General features: G+C 53.4%; 1 protein-coding gene across 1 annotated transcript in view; it reads left to right on the top strand.

Annotated features, from left to right (window-relative positions):
- MYO7B (myosin VIIB) overlaps window positions 1-19,031 on the top strand; it is a 71,734-nt gene that overhangs the window by 13,833 nt on the left and 38,870 nt on the right. Inside the window, exons 5-14 of the mRNA XM_027082536.1 lie at window positions 1,070-1,191; window positions 2,208-2,350; window positions 4,476-4,589; window positions 6,545-6,698; window positions 8,818-8,894; window positions 9,977-10,096; window positions 10,397-10,539; window positions 14,460-14,670; window positions 15,288-15,423; window positions 18,552-18,715. Of these exons, the coding sequence (XP_026938337.1) occupies window positions 1,070-1,191; window positions 2,208-2,350; window positions 4,476-4,589; window positions 6,545-6,698; window positions 8,818-8,894; window positions 9,977-10,096; window positions 10,397-10,539; window positions 14,460-14,670; window positions 15,288-15,423; window positions 18,552-18,715 (1,384 nt within the window). The remainder of the gene's footprint in view (window positions 1-1,069; window positions 1,192-2,207; window positions 2,351-4,475; window positions 4,590-6,544; window positions 6,699-8,817; window positions 8,895-9,976; window positions 10,097-10,396; window positions 10,540-14,459; window positions 14,671-15,287; window positions 15,424-18,551; window positions 18,716-19,031) is intronic.

Here is a 19,031-nt window from a genome sequence, read left to right as displayed (position 1 = left end):
AAGCACCACAACTAGAGAGAGAAAATCTGCCCACCACAACTAGAGAAGCCCGTGAGCCACAAAGAAAGATCCCACATGCCTCAATGAAGATCCCGCGTGCCGCAGCTAAGACCCAACACAGCCAAAAATAAAATAAATAAATAATGAATAAATCTTTTAAACAAATAAACAGTTGTAATTTTGGGGGGCTCATGGCAGGAGGCAAGCTCAGGGTCCTCAAGGTCCTTCTCTAGCACTCTCTTGACCACTGCACTGCCCTAAAATATGAAAAAAACTGGCTTTCATATTTTACCATTATGAAATTAATATATATTCACTATGAAAATTTTAGAAAATTTCAGAAAAATATTCTCAGCAAAAATATTGCCAGACATTTTTGGAAGAAAAAGCTTCCTCTACCCACTTGGTTAAAATGTGACTGAATACTGCCTACATTTACCGCTTCACTTAACTAGTAAGCGTTGCTCGTGTGACTGCAGGCTCTGTGCAGACCTGGATTAAGTGGTTGCACAATGTTCTCTGACTGGATGGACTGTAACTAATTTCCCCCATTTTTGTTGCTTCCCATGTAATCGCAATGATAAATAAATAACACTTCAATGAGCAGGAAGCTTTGTGGAGAAGGCTTTTTCTCATTTTAGGAGTCTTTCCTTAGACTGATGGCGGAATAATTCTGAAGCGTTTTGATACCTATGCCAGACTGCTTTCCCAAAAGGCTCATGCAGTTCCCCCTCTGGCCAGCATGAGCTCACCGCTCACAGAGAGAACGTTATTATCAGGGCATCGCATCACCTGGTCTTATTCATTCATGGAGTTACTGAACACTGTGCCAGGGACCCTGGAATGAACCACATACAACCATACCTGCATAGTCGAGCAGGAAAGATGAACACACTAATAAACTAACACAGAGTAGGCAGGGGACGTCAGGGAGAACGCAGTGGGATTTCTGCACAGGGAGAGAGCATCCTTGTTCAGACCGGCCCAGAAAGCGGTCATGTGATGGGTCTGACAGGTGTTGAAAACTAGTTGTTCTACTGACTGACGTTCCTGCATGCCCTCTTTGCAGTGGCGAGTCTGGAGCAGGGAAAACAGAGACCACCAAGCTCATTCTGCAGTTCCTGGCCACCATCAGCAGCCAGCATTCGTGGATTGAGCAGCAGGTCCTGGAGGCCAACCCCATCCTGGAAGGTATGCAGTCACCCACGGGACCAGCCTCCTTTCCAGGACCTGTGGGCTGGCACCTTCCTGCCAGGGGGTGCCTGTGGGGAAGGGCAGGATAAGCCGTACTCTTTTAGCAACTTCTCAGGATTTAAAAAGGGCTCCAAGGGACTTCCCTGGCTGTCCAGTGGTTAGGACTCTGTGCTCGTACTGCAGGGGAAGCGGGTTCGATCCCTGGTCAGGGAACTAAGATCCCACATGTCGCGCAATGCAGCCAAAAACTAAAAAATAAAATACAAAGGGCTCCAAGATGAAATCAATTTGCAAAATGCTGGGAATGGATTATTGATACATGGAAGGATCCCAAATGCATTCTACGGATAAGAGTAGACAGATCCTCTGTTCTTTTCAATTATGTGTGCAGGAGAGGATGTGTGTGCAAAGGATCTCTCTTAATGCAGTCACATCATAAAACCCTGCAGAAACAGCTCTATGGGATGTACTTTGGATCGTGCTGCAGCCCAAATGCCATCTGGCCTAAGCTCCTTATCTGCGCTCTGACCCGTGCCAGCTCTTGCCACTCTCTCTGCGAGCTTGCCCTCTCTAACCCAGCCTCCACCCTACAGCCTGAGCAATCTTTCTAAAATGTAAATCAGCCTCCACACTCCCTCAGAAGGTTTCCCCCTTCCCCCGTCACCTGTGGGACTAATGCCACCCTTCTTAGCTTGGCATTCAAGGCTCTGCGCTACTTGGCTCCGCCTGCTAACGGTTCCATCCATCTTCCACTGCTTTCCTCCTGTATCCTATGGTCCAGCCGAATTTCCCTCCCTGGAAGCACACCCCATGCTTTCTGACCTCCGAACCTTTAGCTGCACTTTGCCTTCCTCTTAGCGAACCCTCGGCTGCCGCCGCTGTCCGGTGTAATCCTACCCATCCTTCGAGTCTGGGCTTGGCCACCTCCTCTGAGAAGCCTTCCCAGAGGATCCCAGTAAAAGTAAATTTTCTCTTCTCTGCTCCCGTCATGGGCATCATCCGTCGGCCCTCAGCCTTCGGAAATGCCAAGACGATCCGAAACGACAACTCAAGCCGCTTTGGGAAGTACATCGACATCTACTTCAACTCCAGTGGGGTGATTGAGGGGGCGTGCATCGAGCAATTTCTCCTGGAGAAATCCCGGGTCTGCCGGCAGGTAAGGCCTCCGCCTGCCGCACTGGTCCTGGGGGAACCTCCTCCCACCCCAGGATGGGAGTCAGGGGATCGGGGAGGCTTCCAAGAGGGGTCCCTTCCATCACTCTCACCCCTCCTTTCCTCCGCCCCAGACTCCCATAGGCCTTAGCTTGCTGTCATTGAACCCTGGTCCGAGATGGGCCCAGGACCCTTAGAATTGGATAATGATGGTCCTTCCCCAATATTCAAGGAAATGATTTATTCAAGGATTTTCTCTTTCGAATTTTCCATCTGTAGAGTTGGCCTCATCCTTTGGTGCTTACTACTCTTCACCTCTACTAGAATTAATTCTGAGGCCAGGCCAGTCCCCATCTGGGGGTGGATGTATCATCAGGTGTGCTGGGGCCCCTGGCAGGAGGACCTAGATGACACTGTCCAAAAGACCACCTGCAGGAAATGAGGTGGCACGCGGTCTGTGTCGTCAACACAGGGCCTTGTACTCGCAGGGGCCCGGTCTCGGTTTGATGCTCTGTCGTTGCCATCTTGAAATTCTTAATAACTCTTTAGCAAGAAGCCCCATGCTTTCATTTCGCACTGCGCCCCACAAGTCAAGGAGACAGTCCTGGGTAACAAGGAACCCAAAGTGTGGCAGCCACATCGGCTGAGTTAACACGGCTTTGTTGGGGGTAAGGTGCTCTCTCATATGATGGTATAACCCCTAACACGTGTGTGCATGAGCGCACACGTACCACACACACACGATGTTTCAGATTGGGGATATGCCACTAAAGGGACTGGCACTGTGTGTTAGGACAGACAGACACCTGGGCAAGCTGAAGAAGGAAGCTCACCTTTAGTGACCCCCACCTGGTGCCAGGTGTTTCCCCTGCATAATCTCATTAGACCTTCACAACAACCATGAGAGACGGGTCTCTTTCTCCCCATTGTAGAGATGAAGAAACTGAGTCCAGGTAAGTTAAGTAACTTACCCAGGGTCACAGAACTAGTGAACTAGTCACAGAACTTCTGCCCTTTCCAGAAGCCTGTAATTCTTCGCACGGTGGTTGGTGAATTCAGAGAATTCGTTCCTCAGAGAGGTACCCCAGAATGGACAGGAGACTTCCAAAGCAGATCAGAGACAAGTCCTGTCCATGAGAAGATTAAAAAATTTTGGCATCTCTGTACTGTGGAATGCTGGGTCAGTTCAAAGGCTGAGGGGGTGTGTCTGTGTCAGGGTAGACAGACGGCTAAGAGACCCGTTTAGATGAAAAAAAGAGGAAGCTGAAGAACAACAAGTATGTTCTTGCCTAAAAAATAAACTTTTTATAGATATACTCTAAGTAAATACATTAGTGATGTCTGCAAAGGAACACAGACCATCAAACTGTTCTGAGGAGGTCATTTGAGGAGTGGCAAGTTGGGGCAGAAAGAAACTCACCCTTTAACACTCTATACTTGGAATTTCACAACGGGGATGTGAAATAAAGTTTAAAAATAATGTTTAGGGCTTCCCTGGTGGCACAGTGGTTGAGAGTCCGTCTGCCGATGCAGGGGACACGGGTTCGTGCCCCAGTCCGGGAAGATCCCACCTGCCACGGAGCGGCTGGGCCCGTGAGCCATGGCCGCTGAGCCTGCGCGTCCGGAGCCTGTGCTCCGCAACGGGAGAGGCCACAGCAGTGAGAGGAACGCGTACCGCAAAAATAATAATAATAATAATAATGTTTAAAAATGCAGAGGCCCAGCTAGGTAAACCTGTGGATGCCAGGTCCTGGGGGTCACAAGGTGAATAGGAAGGCTTCACCGTAGACTGTAAAGAGTCCGGGGTTCTGAGTCAGAGGGCCCGGGTCTGAATCTGGACTCGCTGCCTCACCTGTGACTCCGGGCTGCAAGGAGCGGTCAGGATGCAGGGAAGCCCCGGGGAGTGACGAGTTCCAAGGGCAAGGTGGCCTTTCCACGCAGAACAGTCAGGATGAGCTGGCCTTGGAGGAGGACAGCGACCAGGCATGGCCATCCCTCAGGTCAATGCCGGAGCGCTACCTGCTGAGGAAGAAGGAAGCTGGGACAGGGGTGGGGGCAGGAGACAGTCCTGAGGCCCCGTAGCCTCAGGCGTGATGCTTACAAGCTCCCTGGAACTCCCTCCCCACCAGGCCCCGGAGGAGCGGAACTACCACATCTTCTACGGCATGCTCATGGGCATGAGCGCAGAGGAGAAGGACCTGCTGTGCCTGGGCGCGCCCTCCGAGTACCACTACCTGACCATGGTGAGGCCCGCCCTGCGCCTTCCCTCCTCCCCCCTCCCCTTCCCACCCTGCCCCCGCCCTGCCCTGCCTCTCCCTTCCCCTTCCCCCCTCCCCTTCCTACCCTTTCCCTCCTCTCCCTGCCCCTCCTCTCCCTTCCCCTTCCCCCCTCCCCTTCCTACTCCTTCCCTCCTCTCCCCTCCCCTCTTCTCCCTGCCTCTCCTCTCCCCTCCCGCCTCTCCCTTCCCTTCCTCTCCCCACCCTGCCTCTCAATAACAGTGAGGAAGATGGAAGAAGGGCCGCCTCCTGCTCAACGCTTGGTTTACAGCCTCATAAAAGCCCAAACTGTGGTCGGGCCCCTGGGCAGGGACTGAGGACTCCCCTTTTCCATTCTCCACTCCAGCCCTCCTGTGTTTGGCATCCACTTTACGGCCATCAGAGGCTTACCCTTGTCCGTGTGCTTCCTTGTTTCCTACTGAACCCATGGTCCCGCCCCACAAGCCTCAACTTTCTTTGGTCCCTATGGACAGAAGGCTCTGAAACCCTCGTTTCATTCCACTCACCGTCCTCGTAGGTGCCGTTAGAACTTGAGCTCCAGGAGAGCAGGGGCCTTGCTCGCTGCATCCCCATGCACGAACAGTGTAGCACAAGCAGCCATCAGGCTCACCTTGCTGCTGAGGGAATGAATGAAACCCACGTCTTGACCCTGTGTCCTGACTAAGCCCTCTCTCCTGGGTCTCTGCCTGGAGGCCTTCATCATCTCTTGCCTAGACCATGGTGCTAGCTTCCTCCTGGGTCCCCCCTCTCTCCAGACTTGACCCCAATCTATCATCCAGCCCGAGACCTCCCACAGAGCAAGTCTGACAGACCACGTCTCTCATTACAGCTCTTCAGGGGCTCCTTGTGTCTCCTCGGCAAGGTTTCCAAGTCCCTCCAGATCCCACCATCCACCAACCTCTCCCCCTCAACGGCAACGCCAGGCTCCTTGCAGTTTCCACCCGTGCCTCCCACCTCACTGCCCAGCTCTGGCCGTTTCTCCCCTGTGCTGCTGCGCAGCTCAACCTGAGGGACCGCTCAGATGCCTCCTCCAGGAAGCCTTTCCCCTGCTCCCAGGAGGCCGGCCCAGCCCCCTTGGTCTCAGCGCCTGTAACAGCCTATGACCCCGCCATTCTCTTTGTGCCTCCCCTCCTGGGTGCAAGAGCACCCAGGGCAGGGCCTGGTCTCTCCATTCCTGAATTCCCAACAAATAGCCCAGGGGCTGGCACACAGTGAGCCTTGGAAGGTGTTTGTTAAAGGAACGAACCCGTGATGTTCCCGCCCCCCACCACCACCACCAGAGGGTGAGGCAGGCGTTACCACGGATGGCTGACAAATAGAGGCTCAGAGAAGCCTAATGACTTGGCCGTGGCCACACAACTGTCAGGCTACCATAGCACGCTGCGTCTGTGTCACCACCGTTCCGCCTCTGTGTATTTTCTTTTTTTTAAATATTTAAGTATTTATTTATTTTTGGCTGATTTGGGTCTTTGTTGCTGTGCACGGGCTTTCTCTAGTTGTGGCGAGCGGGGGCTACTCTTCATTGCGGTGCACGGGCTTCTCATTGTGGTGGCTTCTCTTGTTGCAGAGCACGGGCTCTAGACGCGCGGGCTTCAGTAGTTGTGGCACGCAAGCTCGGTAGTTGTGGCACACGGGCTTAGCTGCTCTGCAGCACGTGGGATCTTCCCCGACCAGGGCGCGAACCCATGTCCCCCTGCATTGGCAGGTGGATTCCTAACCACTGCGTCACCAGGGAAGCCCTTCTGCGTGTTTTTTGAGCTTGGGCCTCCAGGTGGCCCCTTGGGATCCACCCAGAGCCAGTGCAGGATCACTTACCAGGGCCCTTTGGCTGAATCCCTGATGCACCCCTGCCTTGCTGGCCCTACAGTGGAGGAGGTAGGGTGTGGGGTGGCCTCAGAAACCTGATGGGCCCTATCTTGCAGGGGAACTGTACCTCCTGTGAGGGGCTCAATGACGCCAAGGACTATGCCCACGTCCGCTCAGCCATGAAGATCCTCATGTTCTCCGACTCCGAGAACTGGGACCTCAGCAAGCTGCTGGCCGCCATTCTCCACCTGGGGAATGTGGAGTTCATGGGTAATGCTGTTTCCACCCAGAGTACACCCCCTGGGGAGGAAGAATGGGGAGACTGGGACAGAGGAGGAAAAAAATCCCTGCAGGTCCTCACCCAAAGGACCCACCAAAGTCACGGCATCTTGGAAAAGTACATTGAAAATTTTAGCTATGATTTTGGAGGCCTTGTGGGGTTAGGGGGAAGATGCCAAAGCTTAGGGCCCTCCAAAGGTGAAGACTCTGATCAGTCACCCCCCACTTTTGGCTGGGAACCCAAAGGGCGAACCAGAGCAAGCAAAGCCCCGTGTGAACTTACAGACCAGTTTGTAGGTGTCCAGTTGGTCTGCGGATTAAGGTGTCCTGGCTTGCTAGTGCCTCCAAGCGCCTGAGTGACAGAGTTGCTGACAAGCCTCTGTGGAAGAAAATAGCATCAACCTAGATCCCAAATTATTCCTTTAAACAGTTTCAAACACAACATCCAGCGTGCCTCCCAAAATAAACAAGAACAAGGAAATGAGATACCGTGAGCGAGAATCAGCAGACATGATAGACAATAGAAACAGAGCCACGTAGATTTCAGAGAGTGGAATTACTGAGCACAGACCATGAAGCAGCTATGCTTGCTTTGTGCAAGAAAAGAAAAAACCAAGCTTGAAAATTTAGACAGGGAACTGGAAACTATAAAAAAGTGACATTACAGGTTTTAAAAGGAACCACATAGAAATTCTAAAGTAAAAAAAAAAAAAAAAAACCAAAAAAACCAAAATGAACTCAATGGATGAGTTTAACGGCCAGATTTTTTTTAATATATATTTTTTAAATTATTTATTTATTCATTTATTTATTTTTGGCTGCATTGGGTCTTCATTGTGGTGCGCGGGCTTCTCACTGCGGTGGCTTCTCTTGTTGCAGAGCACAGGCTCTAGGCACGCAGGCTTCAGTAGTTGTGGCAGGCACGTGGGCTCAGTAGTTGTGGCGCACGGGCTTAGTTGCTCCACAGCATGTGGGATCTTCCCAGGCCAGGGCTCGAACCTGTGTCCCCTGCATTGGCAGGTGGATTCTTAACCACTGCACCACCAGGGAAGTCCCTAACGGCCAGTTTTATAATGTGAAAAAGGAGGAAATGTCAGAAGAAACTGTGTGTACAGCATGGAGAGATAAAAAGATGGAAAATATAAAAGAGAGAGTAGAAGACCTAGAAGATACAGTGAGAAGATGTAGTATACATTTGATTCGAGTTCTAAAGGAAAAGAGAAGGATGGGGCATACACAACATTTGAAGAGATTATGGCTGGCTTTAGATCTAATGAAAGACACCAATTCATAGAGCAGTGAGGAAAAGATGGACTTTTCAAAACACTGTTCTAGAGCGATTGGGTATTCATATAGAAAACATGAACTTGAACCACTGTCTCACAGGATATGAGGAAATCTACTCCAGGCAAGTTGTAGCTAGGTGACCAGGGTGTTAGCGAGGCTCTGGGTTTTGGCTTCAGTGGTCGTTACACAATGTTGGCTTAATAATTATCCGTTATAACATGCCCTTGGATTTTATCCATTTTTAAAAATCTGTATGCTTTATTTTACAGTTTTTTAAAGTTTAAAAAAGAAAAAATATACAGAAACAGCATTCCTTCCTCCCCCCAGCTCAGCAGCCCTAAGGTGGAGGGACCCAAAAGTGGGGGACTTGAACTAGGAGGTGGGTCAGGAGACTTGCAACAGAGCTGGGCCCGGCTTCCAACCACTCCTCCTCTCAGCTCCGTGCTTGTTTGACCAAACGAATGAACACGCCTAGGTTTCTATGGACAGCAGAGTGGATGGAAGGGGACTGATGGCTGATTTTCTCCCTCAGTAGACCCCACATGCCCCACCAGCACCTTCTCCCTCCAATAACTTCAAACTCCCCTTTGCGTCAGGGTCCCGATCCTAGCAGAGGGGGACACACCCTGTTAACAGTAGTTACAGCTAAGGTGTTGATAGGTCCCCAGGGAGGCCTCGGCTCTCAGAGGGAGTACTGGGAGAGGCAGTGCTTCCCTCCTGGGGATGGTTGTCTCTAAGTGTGGACCTGGGGCTGCCTTCCTGAGGCCTCTGTCCCATCACTTCAGGCCAATTTGCCTCTCAGGGTCATTGCTTCTCTCTGCAGCTACGGTCTTCGAGAACCTGGACTCCTCTGATGTGATGGAGACGCCCGCCTTTCCCACCGTGATGAAGTTACTGGAGGTGACTGGGCTGTTATGTCGGCCAGCTTCCATTTTCGTGAGGAGCCCCGGGGGTCTGGGCTGACAGCCCTTCCCAGGCTCTAGTTCCTTCCTCCTACCCCTCTCCCAGGCTCTCCGCTCACCCCCTGAGCTCCCTGGTGGAGCGTTGCAGGCCCTGGGGGTGGGAATCAGGGTGGGGCCGTGGAGCTAACCATTAACCAAGTCCCGGAAATGATCAGTTTGACTTGAACGTGTGTTTCTTCCCTTTTCCCTGACCCTCCTGCTCTTCTGTGGCCTTTACTCAACTTTCCACCCCACCCAGACCCCAGGCTCTCCCCACTCACACAATCTGACGTCCTTACATCAAAAGGTCCCTGCCCCGTGTCCTGGTCCCCGGGGCTTCTCCATGAGTTGTGCTATTCTGGGCCGGTGGAATGTGCTCAGACCACTCACCCTACAGGTTATTAAGGAGACCACATAGAGCGTTGACTTGGAGGATGAGCGATGGGGCATTGTAATGTCCTCCACATCACACCCCGCTGGCAGGTCCAGTGGAAAATTAATAGAATCAGAAGGGGTGGGGGAAGCAATCACATCAGGTGGGCATGTTTTGCTCCTAATGTTCTTCATGTGGTTCAGGGTTCTCAGAAACCTTCCATTTTTGCTGGTTCAGTCTTCCCCGCATGGTGGGAGGGACTCCATCCAGACTCGTCTTGCTCCCTTGGGTCTTCAGCCTCCAGGCAGGAGTGACGTCAGCTGGGGCGTATCCAGATGTCAATGGCCGGGCCTCAGAGCCCTTCCTTCCCACTGTTTCCCAGGGTCCACCCAATGGTGGACCCAGCCGCAGGAGACCAGCACAGGACTGGTCAACCAAGCAGCCAGCATGCTCGGGGCCCACCCAGCTTGTGCATCCTTCCCCAACACTGATACCCCAGTGCTCAGACTGACCCTGGACCGGGCCCTGCCCAGCATCCCGACACTGGCCCTAGTCACAGGCATCTCCTACCCTCAGGCCTTGGGCATAGGGTATTTGGTCATAAGACAAGGTGTTGGCGCCAGGCCCTGCTCAGTCAGCTGTGATGCCAGCCCCCACCCGCCTTCCAGGTGAAGGACCAGGAACTCCGAGACTGTCTGATCAAACACTCCATCATCATCCGTGGGGAGTTTGTCACCAGGCCCCTGAACATCTCCCAGGCTGCAGACCGGAGGGATGCCTTCGTCAAGGTGCAGAGCTGCGGGAAAAGGGGCCCGCATGTCAATCTGTTGAGCATGGCTCCTTGCCTTGTGGGTGGACAGCAGGAAAGGGCAGAGATAGCTGGGCAAGTCCCAACTCTGCCGGTCACCTGCCTGGTGACTGTGGGCTGCCTAGTCTCTCCAGGGTGGTTTCTTACCTTAAAGTAGGGATGATCTCCTTGAGTAGGTCCATGAGATCCAGTGTGCCTGCAGCCTTTCCAGGTGAACTGGAAAGGGGCAACCTTCCTCTTGTACATCATAGCCTGTGGGCTCTACCCCATGTCTCCACAGGGCATCTATGGGCACCTCTTCCTGTGGATTCTCAAGAAAATCAACGCCGCAATTTTCACCCCACCTGCTCAGGACCCCAAAAACGTGCGAAGGACCATCGGCCTCCTGGACATATTTGGTTTTGAAAATTTCCAGAAAAATAGGTATGGAGATTGGTGCACCTGCTTTTGGAAAATGGAAGATAAGCTTAGCTCTTCTCTGAGCCAGCTGGAGGGTAGCCACTTCTCCCCCTCTGGGCTAGGAGCAGGACCTCTCACCTCCGCTCACAGACACCAGGGTGAGTCCCTCAGCAAGACTAGGGCTTTCCTCAGTGAGGTGGTCCGTGCACATCCCCTGGCATCCACAACATGTCTAGAAAAAGCCACATAACTAAAAACATCCCGGAGAGTCAAGCTAAAAGCACCTCAGCATTCATCACCCCTCTTGAGCCATCCACTCTCCTCATGAACTAGAGTGAATCGTCACATGTGGTTAGGGTGAAAATGGAAATCAGTAACACTGATGCAACTGCATCTAGGTGGGATATCATACTAGGTAATGGGGTTTGGGACCATCGCCGACTCTTCAGTTTGGCAGGGGTAAGGTGAGGCAGGACACTTCTGATCCAGTGTCGCAGTCTGGAGGCTGAAGATCTGGAGGCAGGAGGCAGTTCAGAGAAGTAATTCCCAGCTGAGACTGTGATGAAGGCTGGGGGTGGGGGTAGAGAGGGGTGGTGAGGGGAGCCAGGCAGTGGGGCCAGATGAGGACAGGTGTTGCTCTGGGGCATTATCCGGGGGCTGGAGGACGAGGAAATGAGGACTGGGAACAAGCAAGCAGGAAGCGTCCTACATGCGTGACCTAGCTTACCCAGGTGAGCCTGGTTCATTTAAAGGGATGGGCTGGATGGAGCCTAGAGTTGGTCCTATTACCGAACTGAATTCAGGTCTGCTCACCCAGTGTGCAGCAAAGCCAATCTACTGACACTGGGCTATAGTGAAGGAAAACACAGCGTTTATTGCAGGGTCAGGCAAGGAGAACGGGCAGCTCATGCTCAAAACACAAACTCCTTGATGACGTTCAGGGAAAGTTTTTTAAAGGCCACTTTAGGGGTGAGGATCACAGGGTACGTGGTCAGCTTGTGGACTTTCTTCTGATTGGTTGGTGGTGAGGTAATGGGGTGAAGTTTCAGGTGGCTTAATCATCAACCTTCTGGTTCCAACCAGTCTGGGGTCTACATACTTGTGGTCAGCGTGTAGTCACCATCCTCCACCTGGGCAGGGGTCTTAGTTTCTGTAGAAGAACTCAAAGAGATGCATCAGATCGTTATGTGTACCCCTTGAGGAAGAACTAGGACTCTGTTTTATCGTTGCATTATTGTTTCTTGACTGCATTTCCTCACTTCCCTAATTAGTAACTGCTTGAGTCTGCTCTTTGGAACTCAGGGGTGGCCTGGGAGACTAAAGCCTTTCTCTACAAACAAGAAACGGGGGACGCAGGGGGGCTTTTGTACCCAGGAGGGTCCCTCAGGGTCCTGCTTGGTTTCAGTTCCAAGTGGAGGCCTCTGGGCACTATTAGAGGAGCCAAGGGGCTGTCCTGACCTTGGCATGCCCCTGCCTGAGGCCCTACCTCCAGCTGAAGTCTGAGAAGGTCCCTTTGTTGCAGGAAGGGGGACCACTTCCAGAGCCCAAGAGTAGGCCCTTGTCTAACACTTGGAAATGAATTGTCCAAGGAGACACATGTGCTGACGAAGAAAGAGACTTTATTGGGAAGAGGTGCCCGGGTGGAGAGCAGGAGGCTAAGGGAACCCAGGAGAGCTGCTCTGCCACATGGCTCGCAGTCTCAGGTTTTATGGTGATGGGGTTAGTTTCCGGGTTGTCTCTGGCCAATCATTGTGACTCAGGGTCCTTCCTGGTAGTGCGTGCATTGCTCAGCCAAGATGGATTCCAACGAGAAGGATTCTGGGAGGACATATGGACTGGTGTCTCCTCTCTCTTTTGACCTTTCCCGAATTCTTCCGGTTGGTGGTAGCTTGTTAGTTCCACATTCCTTACCAGGACCTCCTGTTTAAGATAACTCATGCAAGTGGTTACTATCGGGCCTGGCCAGGGCGGGCAGTTTCGGTCAGCGGTTTCCCTAACAACTTGGCCAGGATTGTCAAGATACAAGCCATTCCGAGTGCAAGCACATGGGGGTGACAGCCTCCCAGAACCAGCTCTCTGCAGGCAGGTGGGATGGGGTAGGGCTGGCAGAACTCAGCCCAACGCAAAGCAAACTCTAAGTAAACTAAAAAGTGATTCTGATCATTGGTTTCTGGCCCTGAGAGGGGCCGTTGAGCAGAGCAAGCACACTTTTGGACCCTGTGGAGGTGGATGAGTAGTTGGTTGTAGGGGATCTGGGCCACGAGCTGGGTTTGCGACAGGGCTGCAGTCCGGGGGCCACATGGAGGAGCAGGGCCATGTCACTCGCAGCACCCAGTCACTGGCCCGACCGGGGTTCACCGAGCGCTCTTGTCGACTGAAAAAAAGTGCACAACCTCAAAGTTGAGAGTCATGTTTTATTCAGTGGACATTCTTAGGACTTGAAGCCCAGGAGACAGCGTCTCAAATAACTCTGAGAAAACTGCTCCGAGGAGGTGAGGGGGGTCCCAAGGCATATAAAAGTTTTGCAACAAAAGGCAGGTAGTTGGAACATCAAAAGATTATCGTTAATTAAAGAAAATCGGACATCTCAAGTTAAGGCATTTAGTGCTTTTCTATGTATGGGAAGATGCAAGAGTCTGGGCTCATTGAAATCATTCCTTTGATACGCACCTCAGCTCTCTGGGGCCAGTATCCTGTGCTTTCCCATCCTGAGTCTCCTCCGGGTGCAGGGTGCATCGTTGCGGGTGGCTGCAGTCTGATGACTGCTAGATGGTGGTCATTCCTTGTCTCCATCCTGAGTTCCCTCAGGGCTTGTAGCTGTGACACCCTTTGTTTACTGATATGACAGGCAGCATTCTTAGTCCACACTCTGCAGGCAGTGTGTTAACTCTCTTGGGTTAACAGACCTTGAACAACGAGTCCCGGGTACCATGCGGCTTTGCATAAATGGGCAACCCATCCTGAAAAAGAAATGCCTAAGTGAGACCCAGAGGGTGAGCAGACCAAGCAGGTTAGAGGAAGGAGGGGAGGGGCTCACACGTGTGAAGAAGACTCGGAGGTAAGGAAGGGCCAGGTGCCTTCCCAGCACTGTGAGAAGTCCACGGTGCCCCTCAGCCGCTCCCTGGCAGAGACGGGCAGGCTTTCTACTGTGTCACTGTCTGTCTGGATCCCAACAACAGTGGGCGCCCAGGTCCACGAGGATTCGAAGTAGGGGGAGAGCGGGATCAGATGTGCTCCCTCTGGTGGCTGTGGAGGGTGACTGGGGGGTGAGGCTGGAGGCAGGGAGAGCCATGAGGACGCTGCCGCTGTGCTCCAGGGGAGGAAGAAGGGTGGCCTGGATTAAGGTAGCAGCAGTGGCAGTGAAAAGAAGTAAACAGGTCTGTGTTGGAGGAAGCGTGGACCAGACTTTGGCAACTGGAACTGGGGAGGAGGGAGAGAGGGGTGTCAGGCATGACGGGCTGGTTTCTGACCTGAGCTAGGGGCGGTAAGTGGCGGACCCATTTCCCAAGGTGGGGAACCCGGGAGGGAGAACAGGTTGGGAGGATTGGGGTTGGGGTGGGGGTAGGGAGTGTGTCTGGTTGATGCAAAGGAGCCCATCCAGAAGCTCATCTTAATACCAAAGCCACTGCCCATGGCTGCTTGGGCGGCTACAGGAAACTTGGTCCCCCAGGGATTGTCTCCGTGTCAGGATAGGCAGGTCTGGCAGAGGACCGCAGGGGACCGGAGGGAGACAAAGGCAGGGGCTTGATGATACACGAGCCCCCTCATTTCTCTGAGTCTGTTTGCTGTGGGGTGGAGGAGGTGATGGAGGCGGAGGTAGAAGAAGAGGGAGGCTGTGTGTCAGTGTGCGCATGTGTTTGGGGATATGCAGCTGTGTGCCAGTGGCCGGCTGCAGCAGCGATTGAGCCAACCCTTTCCCACCCGGGGTGGCCCTGTCCCCACAGCTTCGAGCAGCTCTGCATCAACCTGGCTAACGAGCACCTGCAGCAGCTCTTCGTGCAGCACGTGTTCACCATGGAGCAGGAAGAATACCGCACCGAGTGCATCCCCTGGGACTACATCTGCTACAACGACAACCTGCCCACGCTGGACCTGCTGGCCCTCAAGCCCTTGAGCATCATCTCCCTCCTGGACGAAGAGAGCCGCTTCCCACAGGTGCGCCCCTGGGCCCGCCACCCCTCGGGTGGAGACCCCACACGTGGGAAACTCCAGGGCTGCTGGAACCTCTGCCGGGAGTTAGCAGACAAACCCCAGCCTTCCAGCCTTCCTCTCCTTCAAGGCCTGCCTCCTGCAGGGAGGCACCTGACTCTACCCTCACTCCCACTCCCCAGAATGCATTATTTAGATTCAAGAACACACCCCAAGAGGGGGCTTGTTCAGCCTTGTAGGTCAAGGGCTGCAGAGGGTTCAAGACAAGGAAACACTTTCATTCTCACTTTGGGGGACTCTGCCTGTCCTTGGGGAGATGGATTCTCAAAGGTAGTCAGGAAGAGCTGTGATCTACAGAAGGGAGAAGCTCTGGTCCCTGGGCAGTTGTAGAGCAGGAAGCTGGCAGTGAGGATCGCCCGACCCAGTCTCTACTCCCGCCTCTGTCCTCGCTCACCGCAACAAGCTGCCGCCACCTGGGCATCCGTTTGCTGTCTGTAGAAAGGCCCTCAGTCATTCAGTTGTTTTGCCCCCTTGAGGGAGCCCCTGAGACCTGGGAGTGTGCCAGCTGACCTCCCAGTGGCTGGACTCTGGGACCTCAGCCCATAGGGTGTCCGTTCTTCCAGGGGACAGACATCACCTTGCTGCAAAAACTGAAGAACATCCATGCCAACAACAAGGTCTTCCTGCAGCCCAAGAACATCCACGATGCCCGATTTGGCATCGCCCACTTTGCCGGCGAGGTGTACTACCAGGCAGAAGGTGGGTGCAGCTCCTCTCCACAGCCCCTTTCTTCTAAATCCCGAGCACTCCAGGGAGGCCAAGGAAAGAAGGCTGAGGGGACTAGGTCATTTTGCAGAACCAGCAATGGGACAGAGGGAATGGAATGGACCAGGCATGTTTGTTTGTGTTTTGTTTTGTGGGTAATAGTTCTATTAAGAGATAATTCACATACCGTAGAATTCAGCCATTTGAAGTCTACAACTCAATGGTTTTTAGTATATTCACAGAATTATGCAGCTGTTGCCACAATTTTTTAACTTTTCCATCACCCCAAAAGAAACGCCCATTAGCGGTCATTCCTCATTTCACCCCAGCCCTAGGCAACCACTGATTTCTGTCTCTATGGACTTGCCTGCTTTGGACGTTTCACATAAACGGAATCGTACACCATGTGGCCTTTGTGACTGGCTTCTTTCACTTGTCATAATGTTTTCATGGTTCTTCCACGTTGTAGCATGTGTCCGTATGTGTGCAAATATTTTCTCCTATTCTGTGGGATATCTTTTCACCCTCTTGGTAGTGAAAGTGTATATGCTGAGATAAGGTCAGGCATGGTTTTGCCTTTGTCCAAGACAAAGATGTCGGCAGGACTGGTTCCTTCTGATGTCTCTCTTCTGGCATCTTTATTGTCTCTGGGTCCTAATCTCTTCTTCTTCTTTTTTTTTTTTTTTAATAAATTTATTTATTTTTATTTTTGGCTGTGTGGGGTCTTCGTTGCTGCACGCAGGCTTTCTCTAGTTGCGGCGAGCAGGAACTGCTCTTCGTTGCGGCGCGTGGGCTTCTCATTGCCGTGGCTTCTCATTGCGAAGCACGGGCTCTCCACGCACAGTCTTCAGTAGTTGTGGCGCACAGGCTCAGTAGTTGTGGCACAAGGGCTTAGTTGCTCTGCCGCATTTGGGATCTTCCCAGCCCAGGGCTTGAACCCGTGTCCCCTGCATTGGCAGGCGGATTCTTAACCACTGCGCCACCAGGGAAGTCCCTTATCTCCTCTTCTTATATGACACCAGTCAGACTGGATTAGGGCCCACTCTAACAGCCTCATTTTATCTTAATTATCTCTTTAAAGGCCCTTCTCTCCACATATAGTCACATTCTGAGGTACTGGAGGTTAGGGGTTCAACATACATTGCCCTCCCTGATTTCTGGAGGCTCAGTCCTTAGGCTGGAGGGCCCCTTTGCCCTAGAAAGTCCTTCCAAGGCCCCAGAACAGGGCTGGTAGAGGGGCCCTGGGGTTCCCAGGCCCTCAGGGTCTCCTTAGTGAGTGACAGACATGCTTCGTTCTTAAACCTACTCTGTCCAAGCACACACATAATGCTCACACGCATGTGCACACAATGCCTATGGGCACACATTCATTTCCAAGACCAGTGCAGTTTAAACTTATGATGAAGAGGGAAATACGTCTCAGGACCTCATAACCAGTAAGTTCCCCCTGCCCCATTCTTGAAGCCAGGAAGCCAAATGGTGTTTAATTTCTTTCGTTTCCCCGTTTTGGGCTTCCAGGAAGAGCAAAGCAGCTTCTGCCCCCATGCTGTTTCCGCAGGGGCGTTTTGAAGTGGCCGTTCCTGCACAGACCGGCCAGCTGGGAAGGGTGGGCCTCCAGGTGGGAGTGCCCAGGTCTTCCTCTCCAGACTGCAAGCTGCCTGGACGTGGCCAGGTTGCCAGATTTTCAGGGATTATGAGGGGTAGGGAGGTTTCTGTACTTTCTCCTTTGCCTTCTCTTCTTCTTTTGGCTCCTTTATGTAAACACGCAGTTGCCTCGATCATACTTGCCCAGGGTCCCCAGAAATTCAGAGCCCTGATGAGAGCCTGCAGGCACTGCCCTCGGGGAGGTCTAAACTGCACATGGAACGGACGCTCCGTCTGCTGTGCTGCTAGTGGGTTCCTGGGTGTATGTGGCAGTGACAGCGGTGGCTGGGATTGCTGGGATGTTGAGGGGCATGGACTCGGTCTCGCCCGTGGTCCACCCGGGGAGCCGTGGCTGGTGGAGCAGATGGGAAGTCCTCAGGCCACCCCTGAGCCAGGTGACAGGGCGGAAGGGAGCCCCAAGGAGGGCCTCTCACCCCACTTGTGGCACAGGAGAGCCTCCTGGAGTAGATGACGGTTGAGCTGGCCTGAAGCACAAACCAGAGTTGGCCTGGGTGGGACGGGAGGGTAGAGGGCCCCAGAGAGCTTGTGGAGGCTGCAGGCCCCCCTGGAAGAGATGAAATCCCCTGGGGGGGGCACATAGGGCCTGGGGGAGAGATGAGGTCTCCCTGGGGTGGGGTGCAGGCCTCAGGGGAGAGAGGAGGGAGAAGGCAGTCACTGGCAGCAGAGGAGCAGAGGAAAGGTAAGAGGGGTGACGGGCGATGTGCCCTCTTGGGAAGGTCCCTGGGGCCAGAGGGGCCAGGCAGGCAGGGAGGGCAGGGGACGGGCAGGCTAATCAGGCGGAAGGACTGGTGGCGGCTTGGATGGGGGCGGCAGTGGGGATGGGGGCTAGTGCCGGCCGCGGGATGTGGCTGTGGCCGTGACACCGGCCGGCGCCGGTCCCCGGTGATGGAGGCAGGCCTGGAGGGGTGGCCTGCGGGACTCCTGTCGCCCCGCGCCCCGCCCCTCGCTGGAGTCAGCAGCGGTGGCGGGTGGGGGACTCTGCTTCCCCGTGTAGAGAAATAACTGAGGACATGGAAGGAGACGTGCCCCATGAGTCCCCCCGGCAAGCTGGGTGCGTGGGAAAAAGCCAGAACTGCAAGCAGTCCTGAGTGCTGTGGGCGCTGATCCATGAAATGTCCTCAGTATAATCAGAATAATGGGAACACAAGGAAATGTCCTTGTGTTGCTTTCGCGTTCGAGGACGGACGAAGCACGGGCACGTTCTTAAGAAAGCCCACCGTTTATTGTATAATCAGTAAAAGCATATCTGGCTGCTTCGGTATTTCTGGAATGTTTAGAAAACAAGTCTTAAGATGTAAACATAGGTAAAGCTTAAATAAAAGCCACCACAGCAGGACGAGACGGCCGCTGTATTGCCTGAGAGAGCAGCAGCCCTCTACTGTTGTGTTTCTGCACAATTCATCTCGTGTGGTGAGCTTACTTTCAACCCTGACATAAGAAACTACAACGCCCTGCAGGCTTCCTGGAGAAGAATCGGGACGTGCTGAGCACGGACATCCTTGCCCTGGTCCACTCCTCCCGGAACGAGTTCCTGCGGGAGATATTCGGGCTGCAGTCCTCGGAGCACAAGCGGGGCCGAGGGACCATCGTCCAGGTGACGGCAGGCAGCCAGCTCTTCAAGGTGGGCTCGGTGGCCCTGCCCAGCCGGGGTCCTGGGTTCTCGGGTCGGGAATCCTCAGGCAGGGGGCAGAGGTGACTGAAAACGGGGAGAGGGGCTTCAGGGGCAGCGGGCGGGGCGGGGTCAGGGGAACGGGACTCCGCCTGCTTCCCAGTGAGCGGTGGACTCTAGACGGCCCACCTGCTTTGGCTTCTCTTGTTTCTTTCTATATCTGTCTCTGTGTGTGTTTTGTGTGGTGTGTGTGTCATGTGGTGCGTGTGTGTGTGGTAAGTGGTATGTGGTGTGTGTGTGGTATCTGCTGTGTGTGTGGTGTGTGTGT

This window comes from Aethalodelphis obliquidens, unplaced genomic scaffold, assembly GCF_003676395.1.
Source record: "Aethalodelphis obliquidens isolate GAN/ISIS:26980383/991018 unplaced genomic scaffold, ASM367639v1 scaffold47, whole genome shotgun sequence".
Classification (NCBI taxonomy): domain Eukaryota; kingdom Metazoa; phylum Chordata; class Mammalia; order Artiodactyla; family Delphinidae; genus Aethalodelphis; species Aethalodelphis obliquidens.
Note: the sequence above shows the minus strand (reverse complement) of the source record. Positions and strands in the feature narration are given on the sequence as shown.